This window comes from Saccopteryx leptura, chromosome 2, assembly GCF_036850995.1.
Source record: "Saccopteryx leptura isolate mSacLep1 chromosome 2, mSacLep1_pri_phased_curated, whole genome shotgun sequence".
Taxonomy (NCBI): Eukaryota; Metazoa; Chordata; class Mammalia; order Chiroptera; family Emballonuridae; genus Saccopteryx; species Saccopteryx leptura.
Genome location: NC_089504.1, coordinates 184,410,312 through 184,427,763, shown reverse-complemented (window position 1 = coordinate 184,427,763; position 17,452 = coordinate 184,410,312). Strand labels below are relative to the sequence as shown.

At 39.5% G+C, this 17,452-nt stretch overlaps 1 protein-coding gene across 3 annotated transcripts in view; it reads left to right on the top strand.

Moving 5' to 3' along the window:
• Window positions 1-17,452, top strand: part of TESPA1 (thymocyte expressed, positive selection associated 1) — a 54,762-nt gene that overhangs the window by 17,364 nt on the left and 19,946 nt on the right. For all 3 annotated transcript variants that reach the window (XR_010749300.1, XM_066369697.1, XM_066369699.1), the window contains exons 4-6: window positions 14,879-14,928; window positions 15,556-15,609; window positions 17,241-17,277. Coding sequence is in view for 2 of the 3 variants with exons in the window: in XM_066369697.1 (XP_066225794.1) it covers window positions 14,879-14,928; window positions 15,556-15,609; window positions 17,241-17,277 (141 nt within the window). In the remaining variant the exon portion in view is untranslated. The remainder of the gene's footprint in view (window positions 1-14,878; window positions 14,929-15,555; window positions 15,610-17,240; window positions 17,278-17,452) is intronic.

Here is a 17,452-nt window from a genome sequence, read left to right as displayed (position 1 = left end):
GAATTGGAGCAGGTACTGCAAGGCAAAGTGTAGTATCTCTTTCCTCAGGAAGGCTGTAAAATATAAGACCCCACACCCAATCAGCCTGTACTATTTTAGGCTCAGTATACCCAGGGCACAGAGGGAAAGCTTCTGTGACCTCTTTAAGCCTGATCATTTGTGAGATGATTCATTCTCAGGGTTTATCATTCCTGCCTGCTCCTTATTTCCCCTCCAGGAATTGTCCACGCTTTATATAGCCTTTAATCTAAAGTCATCTATTAACATGTACATAAACCCACCCTTGCTTATTGGGTAGGAAATAAATAGCACTGAATAATCCAACATTATTTATTTCAGGTATACCCCAGAAGGTAATGCCAGGAAGGGTTTATTCTGTTTTTGTTGTTTATAAAACATATTATCCTTATAGTCTTAATCTGGTTCACAATTCAGTGACTTTGGAGTCAATTAAGGGTAATCAAAATATAGAGAAGTAAAGGACTGTAGGAATAGGAACATCTGCAAGTTTTAGTGTCTGAGAACTGTCCTAAGATTTGAAATACTTCACCAGATTTGAAAAAGAGAGCCAGCAGTCTCAGTTGATGTCGCTCTCTTTTTTTTTTCTTTTTTCTTTTTTTTTTTTTTTTTTTGACAGAGACAGAGAGAGTCAGAGAGAAGGACAGATAGGGGCAGACAGACAAGAAGGGAGAGAGATGAGAAGCATCAATTCTTTGTTGCGGCACCTTAGTTGTTCATCGATTGCTTTCTCATATGTGCCTTGACTGGGGGGCTACAGCAGAGTGAGTGACCCCTTCCTCAAGCCAGCAACCTTGTGCTCAAGCTGGTGAACTGTGTTCAAACCAGATGAGTCCATGCTCAAGCCAGCAACCTCGGGGTCTCTAACCTGGGTCTTCCGCATCCTAGTGCGATGCTCTATCCACTGCACCACCGCCTGGGTAGGCTCACATCAACAAGTATTAACTATGCATTTGTTTACTGCCTGATTGTCTAAATAGTCTAGATAGGGGTCAGTTTAACACATGCTCCTTGGCTTCTAAAATACTACGGTCTAGTTCAAAAGATTAAATTCACTGAAATATAAGATTGCAAACTTCAGAAATCACCTTTCCCAATTTGTATTCTACAAAGATAAACTCTGATACAACGCATATGTTGAAAATGTAGACTGGTAAGTAAAAAGACTCCAAGATTTGAGCCTAATTCTTTTGTTAGTTATCTGTGTAAACTGTAAGCAAACAACTGAAATTCTTTCTTTCTCAGATTCCTCAGCTATGAAGTGGAGAACTAGAATAATAGTTTCAAACATTTCTGAGGTTTCAGTAGTTTCAAAAGTTTTCAAAGATTTAAATGATGTGATGTATGTTGATATGTGAGTAGTAAGGTTTATAAAGTAGGGGCTTTATGCTACCTTAAAATTTTACAAAATAATTCTATCATCTATCGAGCTATATGTCTCTGTCTATATATCTCTTTGTCAGAAATGCATGTCCAGCCTGACCAGTGGTGCCTCAGTGGATAGAGTATCAACCTGGGAGGGTGAGGTCCCAGATTTGAAATCTCGAGGTCACTGGCTTGAACTCGGGATCGTCAACATGATCCCATTGTCACTGGCTTGACCTTTGAGAGAGTAGGCTTTCTTGTGTGTCTGTAGGATCTACCACAGAATTATGGACAGAAGCCTATTGTTTCAAGAGTCATCTTGGGCTGGTCCTCAGAGGGAGAATATGGACATGCCTTCCAGGACCCAACTAGAGAAGAGAAATACAGAGTGTGCATCCAACAAAAACTTGTAGCTAATGAATAATAGCAAATTTTCCTTTGCATAGACTAGGAATTTTATCAGTGATATTTTTAATGTAAATTTTATTGGAGTGTAGCATACACAGCATTTCTCTTTTTCATATAAATTGTATACAACTCAGTGGGTATCCATTTCAGTTATGCTAAATAAGTTCTAGACATCTACTGTACAGCATGGTGCCTATAGTTAACAATATGGTATTGTGCACTTCAGAATTTAAGAGGGTAGATCCTTATGTTGGGTTCTTACCTCAAAAAAAACACAGGGGAAAAAGGAAACTAGGAGTTGTTAGGTATGCCTGTTACCTTGGTTGACAACAGTATCACAGATGTTTGCATTATGTCCAAACTCATCACATTGTATACATTAAATATGTGCAGTTCTTTGTGTATCAATTATACTTCAATAAAGCTGTTAAAATAATAATATAAGTTGTATTGAAGTATAAACTATTTACTGAGAAATAAACAAATATTAAATATATAGCCCAAGGAGCTTTCTCAAAGGAATACACCTGGAAAACCTACAGCTGAGCATTCCCAGCATTCCAGGAGCTCCTTTCTGTCCCCTTCCATTCATCACCCTGCCTCCAAGGTACCAGTAACCAGACAGAACATCAAAGATAAGTTTTGCAGCTTTTTAGCTCTTTATAAACAGAATCATACAACATGGACTGTTTTATGTGTGTTTCTTTTGTTGCTGTTTTTGTGGCTTTTTGTTGTTTTTTGTTTTTAGTGAGAGAGAAAGGGAGAGACCAAGAGAAGGACAGAGAGAGGGACAGACAGGCAGGAAGGGGGAGAGATGAGAAGCATCAGTTCTTTGTTGCAGCTCCTTAGTTGTTCATTGGCTACTGTCTTACATGTGCCTTGACCAAGGGGGGTTACACCTGAGCTGGTCACTCTTAGTTTAAGCCAGTGACCTTGGGCTCAAGCCAGTGACCACGGGATTATGTCTATGATTCCGTGCTCAAGCCAGTGACCTTGTGCTCAAGCCTTGCACCCATGCTTAAATGGATGACTTCAGGGTTTTGAACCTGGCTCCTCTGCTTTCCAGGTCGACACTATCCACTGTGCCACCACCTGGTCAGGCTTTGTGTTTCTTTTTTTCAGCATTGTTTGTGATGTTCATCCATGTTTTGTAAGCAGCAATAAGTCATACTTTTTATTGTTGTATAGCATTAAATTATATATTCATCCTATAATTTACCAACTTTATAATAATTAAAGATTTGAGTTATAAAAATAATTTCTTTTTGTGAACTATGCTGCTCACAAAAATTAGAGGATATTTCAAAATGAATATAAAGTGATAAAAAAAGAAGCATTTGATTTTTTTATTAAACAAGAACATCAGAAAAGCAAACGACAAGTCAAAGAAAGTTGATTATGCAAATGAGATGCAAAACCAACTTTTATATCATTGGTGAAAATGCACTATACAAAAGGCTGAAAGTACTGGAGTATTTGCACATTCCCTGATCTTGAAAGTGCACACCCTGCAATTTCCCAGCCCTTGCAAAGCTCCTGAAACATGATTTGCCCAAATGCGAAGCCTAGAGAGCCATAGGATGTCTTGAAGCTGGTCAAACACAGACGGCAATGGCAACAACACTTGGAACATCCCAGAGCTTGATTAGCAGACTGTGGAATTGCTTTCAAGAGACTGGCATAGTATGAAGAAGACAAGGGCAGAGTCACGCACCAGCCACAACAGCAAGAGGTGACCGTTACTTGACCTTATTGGCAAGAAAGAACAGGCGCAACAATGCAACAGAGTTATGGGGACAGTTTCTTGTTATCACTAGACAACGGATATGCACCCAGACCATATGAAATCAGCTCCATCGTGTTGGACTGCATGCCCGGCGACCAATGGTATGCATTCTGTTATCTGCTGAACACTGTAGAACCTGCAGAAAGTGGGCTGATGAGTATCGTCATTGGACCCATGATGAGTGGTCAACTGTCCTCTTCTCTGATGAGTCACGGTTCAGTCTGTAGCCTGAGAATCACTGTGTCCTGATCTGGCGTGAATGAGGAACATGGGAGAATCCATGTTTTATGTGAGAAAGTGACTCTTTTGGTGGTGGTGGAATCATGGTGTGAGTTGGCATCAGCAATGGTGGTTGTACCGACCTCCACGTCATCAGAAATGGATCACTGACTGCTGTCAGATATTGAGATTAGGTCCTGCACCCTACAGTGGTATCCTATGCTGGAGCAGTTGGAAACAACTTTCTTTTCATGGACGATAATGCAAGGCCCCACCATGTGCATCTCGTCAACAACATGCTTCAGGAGGCAGGAATCAAGCACATGGACTGGCCCTCACATTCTCCAGACCTGAATTCCATGGAACGTGCTTGGGATACACTGGAAAGACATCTGGCAAACCGTCCAATGCCTCCCACAACATGTCTTGAGATGGAAATTTCCCTGGAGCAAGAGTGGCAGAGGATCCCACAAGAACTGCTCGACAGTCTGATCCTGTCCATGCCCCATCACTGTCAGTGTAGTTTGGCAGTCTTGGGTGACCATACACCCTACTGAACAGTCAGTGTGTGGCACTCTCATCCAGTTTGCCATGCTTCTGTTCACCCCCACCAATATGTCACTTGTTACTCAATCATGATAATTGGGTTTGCATTTCATTTGCATAATCAAACAACTTTCTTTGACTTGTCATTTGCTTTTCTGGTGTTCTTGTTTAATGAAAAAAATCAAATGCTTTTTTTTATCACTTCATATTCATTTTGAAATATCCCCTAATTTTTGTGAGTAGTGTATATAGGCATTTCCATTGAATATTCACCCAGAAATGCAATAATAGTGTGCTGTTATTATAGCCACAATAATAGTTGGCTTTAGTAGCTGCACTACTATGTAGTTACAGCACAAGCATTAAATGCCATAGTAAGCCTCAGTGTTCTAGTAGTTGACTATATTGGTTATCATACTGTCTTAGTAGTAATAGTAAATATTAATTTATACTAATATTTCTTTATATATACTAACATATTTGTAACATTATATTAAAGTATATTTATGGAATAATGTTATAGATATAATAATGTTTTATGTATATTATATATTAGAAGGAAAAGTATCTATTTGTAGTTCAAGTTGTAGTATTAGAGTTACCAAATCTCAATTAGCTTGGGTAGATCAATTCACCTTTTATACTATACCTGATGTAGAGTTTTTTTCATAAAGACATATAAAAATATAAAATTTGGGAAACAGATTGTTGTTTTTTTCACTTTGAAAGTAAAGTGCCAATAAAAGATATCTATATATATGATTGTAAGTTACTTTTGACAGAGACAGAGAGAGGGACAGATAGTGACAGACAGATAGGAAGGGAGAGAGATGAGGAGCATCAATTCTTCATTGCAGCTTCTCATATGTGCCTTGACCTGGGGGCTAGCGAGTGACCCCTTGCTCAAGCTAGCGACCTTGGGTTCTAGCCAGAAACTTTGGGCTTCAAGCCAGTGACCTTTGACTCAAGCCAGTAACCATGGGGTCATGTCTATGATCCCACGCTCCAGTGAAAGACTCCAAACTCAAGCTGGTGAGCCCGCGCTCAAGCTAGATAAGCCTGCACTCAAGTCGGTGACCTTGGGGTTTCAAACCTATGTCCTCTGCATCCCAGTCCAATGCTCTATCCACTGCACCACCTCCTGATCAGGCTATGATTGTAAAATTTAAACACAACTAATCCACATATGTTCAATTAGTAAACTCATTGTCATTATTAAACATTTCACAAATGATGCTCTAATAGCCTGAGATTTATTTGGATCGCTGGAAACTGGTAAAGTAGCAGGCTTACTTAAGGCCATGCCAATGAAATGGATGCACTCCAGTCCATTTCCCTGATAACTCACTTTAACAAATCTTTTCTGCTCTAGTCTTCTTATGAGATTACATTTGAAGCATGATGTTGCAACTTCCATTTTAAAGCTCTCAGGAGTGCAGATTCTATAAAACTCACAACGCATCAGTGCTTGAAGTGGACTTAATAATAATATCTAGGCATTCGATCCCTTATGTAATATTTGAGCAGCAGGGAGTCAGGACTGGAATCTAGGTGCTCTGGTCCTTTTTGAAGCTTTTTCATAGACTTCATTCACCTGTTTTAGACAGAATTTCTTCCTTGTTTATAGAACTGAGTTTTTTCTCACTACCATTTATGATGATTTCCATCTGTTTTTCTTCTGAAGATGTTAGACATTTGATAAGCCTATATCTCAAAATGTAAAAATATAATCTCTAACCAAGATGCAATTTCTGCTGCTTCCTGAAAGACATGATGTTCTGCAAGAATATGCCTCAGAGAGAAGGAAGGGGATGTGAGTAGATAAGATGACCTCTCTCAATTTTTTTTTTTTTTTTTTTTTTTTTTACAGACAAGGGAGTGAGTCAGGAGAGGGAGAGACAGGGATAGGAAGGGAGAGAGATGAGAAGCATCAATTCTTTGTTGAGGCACCTTAGTTGTTCAATGATTGCTTTCTCATATGTGCCTTGACTGGGGGCTCCAGCAGAGCGAGTGACCCTTTGCTCAAGCCAGAGACCTTGGGCTCAAGCCAGTGACCTTTGGGCTCAAGACAGCGACCACAGGGTTGTGTCTATGATCCCACGCTCAAGCCAGCAAACCTGCGCTCAAGCTGGTGAGCTCGCGCTCAAGCTGGATAAGCCTGTCTCAAGCCAGTGACCTTGGAGTTTTGAACTTGGGTCCTCTGTATCTCAGTTCGACACTCTACCCACTGCACCACTGCCTGGTCAGGCTTTTAATCTCTATATTTGTTTTTGCTATGGTGAAATTATGTACCTAAGTGACGTCACGGAAATGGCGCCGTGAGCAGCGCGTCTGACAGATCTCCCCCAAATCACAACAAATTTATCAACTAGAAACAGAAAAATTTATCCTCGGAGCATTCCGGAGTTCCACACAAACTGAAAGGGAAAGGACTGTTATCACTTGAATCTGAGAGACGAGGGTGTGGAGGAAGCTACCGCAGGGATGTTCATTCAAGCCGCGAGGGAGTGCGCCTGTGGTGGTGGTGAGTCAGCCCACACTCGGGAGCCGCGAGCAGCCGCCGTGAGCAGCCGCCCGCGAGCAGCCGGGAGCAGCAGCCGCGAGCAGCAGCCGCGAGCAGCCGCAGGCGCGCGCCCGGTTCGGTTGCAGAGCGAGCACCGCCCACACTCCGGAGCGGCGAGCAGCCGCTGGCGCGTGCCCGGTCCGGTTGCAGAGCAAGCACCGCTAACGTTCCCAGCGGCCCGCGCACTGTGAGTGAGAGTCGCCAGCCACCGGGGCCCGGAGCACCCCATTCGCGCAGGTACCCTGGGCATTCCACGCGCCCAGAGCGTCCTGCTGGCCCACACACCCAGGGTGCCCCATCATCCTGCGCCCGGTGCGCCCCAGCCGCCAGCAGCGGGGGGAGCGGGAGAGGCCCCAGGGCGGTATTCCCTACTTGGGAGATTCTCTCCGTGGGCGGGGCACCTCACCCAGCCATTCAAGCTAACAATCAAGCGTTGGGGGAGGGGCGCGCGCAGGCAGCCTGAAATACCTTCGGGAGCACAGCTGCGACCCAATTACTGAAATTAACTTAACCCGTGAAATCTGCGCACCCTCGGTTCTAATTGATAAGATCTCTCTCAGTTCAGCGACCCAAGACAAGAGGCGTGATATTTTTTAGTGCCTCTCGCTAAAGGGGCGGGGGCAACTTCTGATTGATAGAGCCTCCATATTCAGGGATAAACGCTAACAAGAAGGACTTGGCAGATAATAAGATCTATACTACACTAGTCGCAAGCAGAGACTAGTTCCTCTTCTTCCCAGCCAAAACAGGCTACAAAGTGTGGAAAGCCTGGGTTGAGAGGTCCAACTGAATGCTAGGCGCTGAACAGTCACCTTGACAACAATTGACTCCCACCCCCGCCTGATTACACTGGAGGCCCTGACTGCCAGAGCCTTTCCCAAAGCCTTGCACTGAGTGGGGATAGAGTGGGGATTTCCCAGCTCTTTGAGCCTCTTACTCCCCAGGCAGAAGCAGTGGCAGCCTTATAGCTGGATCACCAGGCTGCTAATTCAGGAAGGGGGGACTAGGAGAGAGAATCCAGGAAAGCAAACTCTCTCATCGTTGGACCCTGCAAACGCCAACAAGCCTTGACTACCAGCAAGACTAAAGCCAATTATATGACATTGCCATAGAATCCCATCAACTGCAAATCCCTACCTAAGTGTGACACAGGGGCAGAGCCTGGGGTACAGAGTCACCGACCAGGAAGAGGGAGAGAAAAGAAAAAGGAAGAAGTTAACATCTCAAAATCAAGAAAAATCCACAGACTTTACAACTTGTTCCACTAATTTTTTTTTTGTTGTTGTTTGTTTCTTCTATCTTATTGCCTTTATTTCCTCCACCTCGGTCCTTCTATTCTCTGCCCATCTTATGCTTCCCTTTTCTTGAACTACACTACCCATAAGTGTTACATTTTATTTCTCTTCTTCATCCTCACCCTCCTTTAAGGTTATACTCCAAAACACTTAACTCTCACTCTCTCCTCTTTTGTTTTTTTTTGTTTTGCTTTATTTTGTTTTTTTTCTCTTCCTTTTTTATTTCTTCCTTCGTTTTTCTCTTTTTCTTATTTTTTCCTTTCTATTCGTTTTTTCTTTTCTCGTTTTACTTTCCTCCCATTTAATCCTCAATCACGAACAAAATAGTTAATTTGGGACTCAAGGCTTTTTTTGGCTTTATTTTTCTTTTTCGCTTTTGTTTTTGTTTTTTTCTTGTTTGTTTATTTTTGTGGCATTTTGGGTCCTCCCAACCCAAGGTCTCCATTGTATTTAGTCTTCGCTCCACTTAATACAACAGATTTTTACTTATTATTTTTATTTTTTTCTTCTTTATTATTCCTTTTTTTTGTCCTTTTATCTGGTTCCCTCTTATCCCTCTCATTATATCTCTTAGTTGACCATCACTCACAAGCAAATCATCTTATGCTTGTCTAAGATTTTCTTCCTTTTTTTTTTTTTTTTTTTGCATTTAGTAGGTCCCTACTCCCCTTTTTTTGCCCCTTGAGCTCTTCACCGCAAATCAGGCCCTCCATTATAGGCACGATATTTCCCTGAGGAGGGGAGAGGAGGGAAAGAGAAGAAAGAAAAATAGGGGGAAATAATAAATTATTACTGTTTTTTTTTGTGGGGTGTTTAACCTTTTTTTTTTTTTTTTTTTTTTTTTTACTTTTTACTCTTTATTAATTCTAATTAGTGCTATCAACAAGACCACCCTCAGATGCCAAAAGAAAGAGGAAATCGAATATTATGGATACAAAAGAAAGAGAGGTAACACAAATAGATGTGGAAAAATCTATGGAGAAAAGACTTAACATATTGGAAGCCTTGGAGCTAAATGACAGAGAATTTAAAATAGAAATCTTAAAAATACTCAGAGATATACAAGAAAACACAGAAAGGCAATATAGGGAGATCAGAAAACAACTCAATGAACACAAAGAATATATTACCAAGGAAATTGAAACTATAAAAACAAATCAAACAGAAATGAAAAACTCAATTCACGAGCTGAAAAACAAGGTAACAAGCTTAGCTAGCAGAACAGCCCAGATTGAAGATAGGATTAGTGAAATAGAAGACAAACAACTTGAGGCACAACAGAGAGAAGAAGAAAGAGACTCAAAAATAATAAAAAAACGAGAAAGCCCTACAGGAATTGTCTGACTCCATCAGAAAGAATAACATAAGAATAATAGGTATATCAGAGGGAGAAGAGAAAGAAAATGGAATGGAGAATATACTCAAACAAATAATAGACGAGAACTTCCCAAGCCTGTGGAAAGAACTAAAGCCTCAAATTCAAGAAGCAAACAGAACACCGAGTTTTCTTAACCCCAACAAACCCACTCCAAGGCACATCATAATAAAGATGACACAAACCAATGACAAAGAAAAAATTCTCAAGGCAGCCAGGGAAAAGAAGAGTACAACATATAAAGGAAGGCCTATTAGATTATCATCAGATTTCTCAGCAGAAACTCTACAAGCTAGAAGAGAGTGGACCTCAATATTTAAAGCCCTGAAAGAGAGGAACTTTCAGCCAAGAATACTATACCCATCAAAGCTATCCTTCAAGTATGAAGGAGATATAAAAACATTCACAAATACAGAAAAGATGAGAGAATTTATCAACAGAAAGCCCCCACTCCAGGAAATACTAAAGGGGGTTTTCCAACCAGATTCAAAGAACAAAAGAAAACAACACCACAAGTAACAGCTCCACCAAGAGCATAATAAAACCAAACTTAAACTGTGACAACAAAGGAAAAAAAGGGGGAAGAGAATGGAGATTAACAATAGCAAAGGACGATGAAGTGCAGAAATACTTATAAGATAGGGTACTACAATGAATATGGTAGGTACCCTTTTCATTACTTAATGGTAACCACCCTAGAAAAAACCACCACAAAAACACTTGACTTAAAAAAGGTAGCAACAGAGGAAAGAAGTATGGAACACAAACAAACAAAAACAAATGATAGAAAAACAAAAGAGAAGAATCAAACTAGATACAAAACTAACAGAAAGCAATTTATAAAATGGCAGTAGGGAACCCACAAGTGTCAATAATTACACTAAATGTAAATGGATTAAACTTACCAATAAAAAGACACAGAGTAGCAGAATGGATTAAAAAAGAAAATCCAACTATATGCTGCCTACAAGAAACACATCTAAGCAACAAGGATAAAAACAAATTCAAAGTGAAAGGCTGGAAAACAATACTCCAAGCAAACAACACCCAAAAAAAAAGCAGGTGTAGCAATACTCATATCTGATAATGCTACAAGACAGATTGCTACAATCTACAAGATTGTCTTGACTACAAGACAGAAAAAGTACTCAGAGACAAAAATGGTCATTTCATAATGATTAAGGGGACACTGAATCAAGAAGACATAACAATCCTTAATATATATGCACCAAACCAAGGAGCACCAAAATATATAAGACAGCTACTTATTGACCTTAAAACAAAAACTAACAAAAATACAATCATACTTGGAGACCTCAATACTCCGCTGATGGCTCTAGATCGGTCATCCAAACAGAGAATCAATAAAGATATAGTGGCCTTAAATGAAATACTAGAACACCTGGATATGATAGACATCTACAGGACACTTCATCCCAAAGCGACAGAGTATACATTTTTCTCTAGTGTACATGGAACATTCTCAAGAATTGACCATATGTTGGGCCACAAAGACAATATCAGCAAATTTAGAAAAATTGAAATTGTACCAAGCATATTTTCTGATCATAAAGCCTTGAAACTAGAATTCAACTGCAAAAAAGAGGGGGAAAAACCCACAAAAATGTGGAAACTAAAAAACATACTTCTAAAAAATGAATGGGTCAAAGAAGAAATAAGAGCAGAGATCAAAAGATATATACAGACAAATGAAAATGAAAATACGACATATCAGAATCTCTGGGATGCAGCAAAAGCAGTAATAAGAGGAAAGTTCATATCACTTCAGGCCTATATGAACAAATAAGAGAGAGCCGAAGTAAACCACTTAACTTCACACCTTAAGGAACTAGAAAAAGAAGAACAAAGACAACCCAAAACCAGCCGAAGAAAGGAGATAATAAAAATCAGAGCAGAAATAAATGAAATAGAGAACAGAAAAACTATAGAAAAAATCAATAAAACAAGGAGCTGGTTCTTTGAAAAGATCAACAAAATTGACAAACCCTTGGCAAGACTCACCAAGGAAAAAAGGCACAGGACTCAAATAAATAAAATCCAAAATGAAAGAGGAGAGATCACCACAGACATCATAGATATACAAAGAATTATTGTAGAATACTATGAAAAATTATATGCCACCAAATACAACAATCTAGAAGAAATGGATAAATTCCTAGAACAATACAACCTTCCTAGACTGAGTCATGAAGAAGCAGAAAGCCTAAACAGACCAATCAGCAGGGAGGAAATAGAAAAAACTATTAAAAACCTCCCGAAAAATAAAAGTCCAGGCCCAGACGGTTATACTAGTGAATTCTATCAAACATTCAAAGAAGACTTGGTTCCTATTCTACTCAAAGTCTTCCAAAAAATTGAAGAAGAAGCAATACTTCCAAACACATTTTATGAGGCCAACATAACCCTCATACCAAAACCTGGCAAGGATGGCACAAAGAAAGAAAACTACAGACCAATATCTCTAATGAATACAGATGCTAAAATTCTAAACAAAATACTGGCAAACCGAATACAACAACATATTAAAAAAATAATACATCATGATCAAGTGGGATTCATCCCAGAATCTCAAGGATGGTTCAACATACGCAAAACGGTTAACGTAATACACCATATCAACAAAACAAAGAACAAAAACCACATGATCTTATCAATAGATGCAGAAAAGGCTTTTGATAAAATACAACACAATTTTATGTTTAAGACTCTCAACAAAATGGGTATAGAAGAAAAATATCTCAACATGATAAAGGCCATATATGATAAACCATCAGCCAACATCATTTTAAACGGCATAAAACTGAGGACTTTGTACCTTAAATCAGGAACAAGACAGGGTTGTCCACTCTCTCCACTCTTATTTAACGTGGTGCTAGAAGTTCTGGCCAGAGCAATCAGACAAGACAAAGAAATAAAAGGCATCCATATCAGAAAAGAAGAAGTAAAGGTATCACTTTTTGCTGATGATATGATCTTATACATCGAAAACCTGAAGGACTCCACAAAAAGATTATTAGAAACAATAAACCAATACAGTAAGGTCGCAGCATACAAAATTAACATACAGAAGTCCATAGCCTTTATCTATGCCAACAATGAAATATTAGAAAACGAACTCCAAAAAATAATCCCCTTCACGATTGCAACAAAAAAAATAAAATACCTAGGAATAAACATAACAAAGAATGTAAAGGACCTATATAATGAAAATTACAAAGCATTGTTAAGGGAAATTGAAAAAGATACAATGAGATGGAAAAATATTCCTTGTTCTTGGATAGGAAGAATAAATATAATCAAAATGGCCATATTACCCAAAGCAATATACAAATTTAATGCAATTCCCATCAAAATCCCTATGAGATTTTTTAAAGAAATGGAACAAAAAATCATCAGATTTATATGGAACTATAAAAAACCCCGAATAGCCAAAACAATCCTAAGGAAAAAGAATGAAGCTGGGGGCATTACAATACCTGACTTTAAACTATATTATAGGGCCATGATAATCAAAACAGCATGGTATTGGCAGAAAAATAGACACTCAGACGAATGGAACAGAATAGAAAGCCCAGAAATAAAACCACATATATATGGTCAAATAATCTTTGATAAAGGGGCCAACAACACGCAATGGAGAAAAGAAAGCCTCTTCAACAAATGGTGTTGGGAAAACTGGAAAGCCACATGCAAAAGAATGAAACTCGACTACAGCCTGTCCCCGTGTACTAAAATTAATTCAAAATGGATCAAAGACCTAAATATAAGACCTGAAACAATAAAGTACATAGAAGAAGACCTAGGTACTAAACTCATGGACCTGGGTTTTAAAGAACATTTTATGAACTTGACTCCAATGGCAAGAGAAGTGAAGGCAAAGATAAATGAATGGGACTACATCAGAATAAAAAGTTTTTGCTCAGCAAGAGAAACTGATATAAAAATAAACAGACAGCCAACTAAATGGGAAATGATATTTTCAAACAACAGCTCAGATAAGGGCCTAATATCCAAAATTTACAAAGAACTCATAAAACTCAACAACAAACAAACAATCCAATAAAAAAATGGGAAGAGGACATGAATAGACACTTCTCCCAGGAAGAGATACAAATGGCCAACAGATATATGAAAAGATGCTCAGCTTCATTAGTTATTAGGGAAATGCAAATCAAAACTACAATGAGATACCACCTCACCCCTGTTAGATTAGCTATTATCAACAAGACGGGTAATAGCAAATGTTGGAGAGGCTGTGGAGAAAAAGGAACCCTCATTCACTGTTGGTGGGACTGTAAAGTAGTACAACCATTATGGAGGAAAGTATGGTGGTTCCTCAAAAAACTGCAAATAGAACTACCTTATGACCCAGCAATCCCTCTACTGGGTATATACCCCAAAACCTCAGAAACATTGATATGTGAAGACACATGTAGCCCCATGTTCATTGCAGCACTGTTCACAGTGGCCAAGACATGGAAACAACCAAAAAGCCCTTCAATAGAAGACTGGATAAAGAAGATGTGGCACATATACACTATGGAATACTACTCAGCCATAAGAAATGATGACATCAGATCATTTACAGCAAAATGGTGGGATCTTTATAACATTATACGGAGTGAAATAAGTAAATCAGAAAAAAACAAGAACTACATGATTCCATACATTGGTGGAACATAAAAATGAGACTAAGAGACATGGACAAGAGTGTGGTGGTTACCAGGGGTGGGGGGAGGGAGGACAGGGGGAGAGTTAGGGGGAGGGGGAGGGGCACAGAGAACTAGATAGAGGGTGGTGAAGGACAATCTGACTTTGGGCGAGGGGTATGCAACATAATTTAATGACAAAATAACCTAGACATGTTTTCTTTGAATATATGTACCCTGATTTATTAATGTCATCCCATTACCATTAATAAAAATTTATTTAAAAAAAAAATTATGTACCTAAACTCAGGCTTTTATAAATGTGTTTCTTCAGGTTTTCTTCTATATTCTTTTTTTCCTATTTTACCTAGGGATTAGTTAGGTAAACAGCAATTCTCCAGGTAACTTTAGACAATGTGGTCAGTACAATGGCAGCATGCCAGTCCCGGCTCCCCTGATTACCTCCATGAATTTATCAGTCAAATCATCATTCAGTCTTCTTTCTTCTACATAAAATTAATTTAAATACTACTGACTCTCCCTGGAAAATTATGTAAACCTATGGGACATATTTGAGAAAAAGCCCTTGGAAACTGTAGTGATTTTAATGTATAAAATTATTTTTGTTTTTAGATACTTTGAAGAAGGGTTTTTTGAGGAAGCTGGACAGTCGATCTATAATGGTGAGTGTGGGCTCTGTTATTTCTTCTATTGTTTTTCTACCTGGATAGTGATGTGGCTGTGTGTGTGTGTGTGTGTGTGTGTGTGTGTGAGAGAGAGAGAAAGAGAGAGAGAGAGAGAAAGAGAGAGAGAGAGAGAGAGAGAGAATATATTTGCATATGCATATGCATCCATAAAAAGGCTGACTCTCTCATAACTGTCTGCAAAACACCTATTAGTGGTCAGAGTCAGGAAAGTCCAGGAGAGAGAAGAAGCATTAGCATAGAGCCCAGAGGCTCCCCAGTACTCAAAGGTTATCGTCCATTAGTGTTTGCTCAGCTGACAATCATTGCCATGGGAAAAGAGCTTTATAAAATGTGTGTTTATGTGTGTGAGTGCACACCCCCATGTGCTTACTACTTGGCAAGGGATTGTGTATGTGACTGTGATATAGCGAACAGGTTAATTACAGATGAGTGTTCATGTGATTCTTCCTGAGTCAAAATAAAAATATGATTTCTGAGGTAGTATGTGTATGTACAGCTGAGGAAAGTTTTGCAAACATGTGGATGTCTGATGTGACTGTGTGGCTTTGTGTGTGTGTGTGTCCAAGCCTAATTTCCTGTGACCTTCGCCTTATTATTTGGCAGGTTGTCCCAGCCATGGAACCAGCTGTGAAGATGACTTGACCCTTGGAGCAGAGGGTAAGTGGCATTCTCCGAGGTTGAGATCCAGTAAGAGACTATACATTGGATTAATTAAGGTTAGAGTGGAAGGGGAAATACAGAAAGAACCAGCTCACCCCTGGGGTCTTAACCACAGGGAAAGAACAGTCTTGATAAGATCTAATGTAAAATGCAAAGAGCATCATATGCCCAGAAATACTTCTGCACCAGCCTATCAGGATGCCCACTGGTTCATCACTGGGGCTTTTCTTTGGACCCTGGGAAGATAACATAAAAGCACGATAACATTAGCTACCCAGATATCTTTGAAATAGTTTTCTCTGTAGGAAACCCAAAGTGGCCTAGCTTCTGGGTATGAAAGAGAATTCATTGCAGGAAGATGAAGGCTTGAATAAAAAAAGAGGGAGTTATAGCAACCTAGGAGTGTCTACTAGGATCTGTAGAGACTGATGTAGTGGCATAGGAAGTCTGGCCTGGTAGGCTGAATACAGTGATGAGATTCAGCCAGTTCATACCAATTCATAGGAACCAATACCTAATATTTTGTTGAGTTCGGCGAACCAGTTGTTAAAATGGCACTTGTAATCAGGGTTCTCTCTAAGGTGGGCACCTGGCAGCCACCCAATGTGGAAATCAGAAATTTACATTCCTTACTCTTTTTTAACGTTCATCTTTGCAACCGCATAAGCTAAGCGCCCATAGTAATGTTCATTCCATCCATAGGTGAAAAAATTTGCAACTGAGAATGCCAGTCAAGAAGCAATATGGGGCTGACTAGGCAGTGGCGCAGTGGATTAAGTGTTGGACTGGGATGCGGAGGACCCAGGTTCCAGACCCCGAGGTCGCCGGCTTGAGCATGGGCTCATTTGGCTTGAGCAAAAAGCTCACCAGTTTGGACCCAAGGTTGCTGGCTCGAGCAAGGGGTCACTCGGTCTGCTGAAGGCCCACGGTCAAGGCACATATGAGAAAGCAATCAATGAACAACTAAGGTGTCGCAACGAAAAACTGATGATTGATGCTTCTCATCTCTCTCTCTCCATTCCTGTCTGTCTGTCCCTACCTATCTCTCTCTCTGACTCTCAATCTGTCCCTGTAAAAAAAAAAAAAAAAAAAAGGAGAAAGCAATATGGAAATACCTTAAATAACAGTTTTATTATTTTTTGTCAGGTATTATTTATATTTTTTCATTAATATTTTAAAACTCTTTTTTATAACATAATCTAGTTTTGTGTACCTCTTTTATTGTTCTTATTTAAATATTAAATGCATGAAATAATAAACTACCTTTTGGTATATCTTTTTTTTTATACTAAAAATAGTCATTAGGGCAGAGAACTGATTGTTAAATTATTTGAATCCCACCACTGGCTGAATGACTATCCTTCTCAGGACAGAGGAACTGTTGCCTACAAACCAGTCATGGTCCAGAAGTTCAGAGGCACAGGGTCAGTTGTTTTCCGCCACATCCGTCCCTCTTCCAGGTCTATGTTTGATCATCTTTAGATCATCCTGAGTCATGGGGCTCAGCTATCCTGTGGTAGTGACAGAGAGAAACAGAGGGGCCTGAGTTTCAAGTTCAGAAGGGGCAGGTTAGATGAGTTTTATTCTCCTTTCTGACTTTCTCTTTGCTTTTTCTGTTCCTTGTGCAGCCACACTTTTGGCCACCAATGGCAAACTCTTCTCCAGGTAAGTGTCAGGTTCAGCAAGGTTAAATGGTCTCTCCTTGAGGAGCTCCTGAACTGGGGTAAGTGTCAGAGTCAGAGAAATTCTAAACAAAGAGCTAAAATTTCACAGTAAATTAAGATTTTCCAACCAAGAATGAAGTCATAGACTGAGTTTTCATGGTAGATGGATTAAAGGT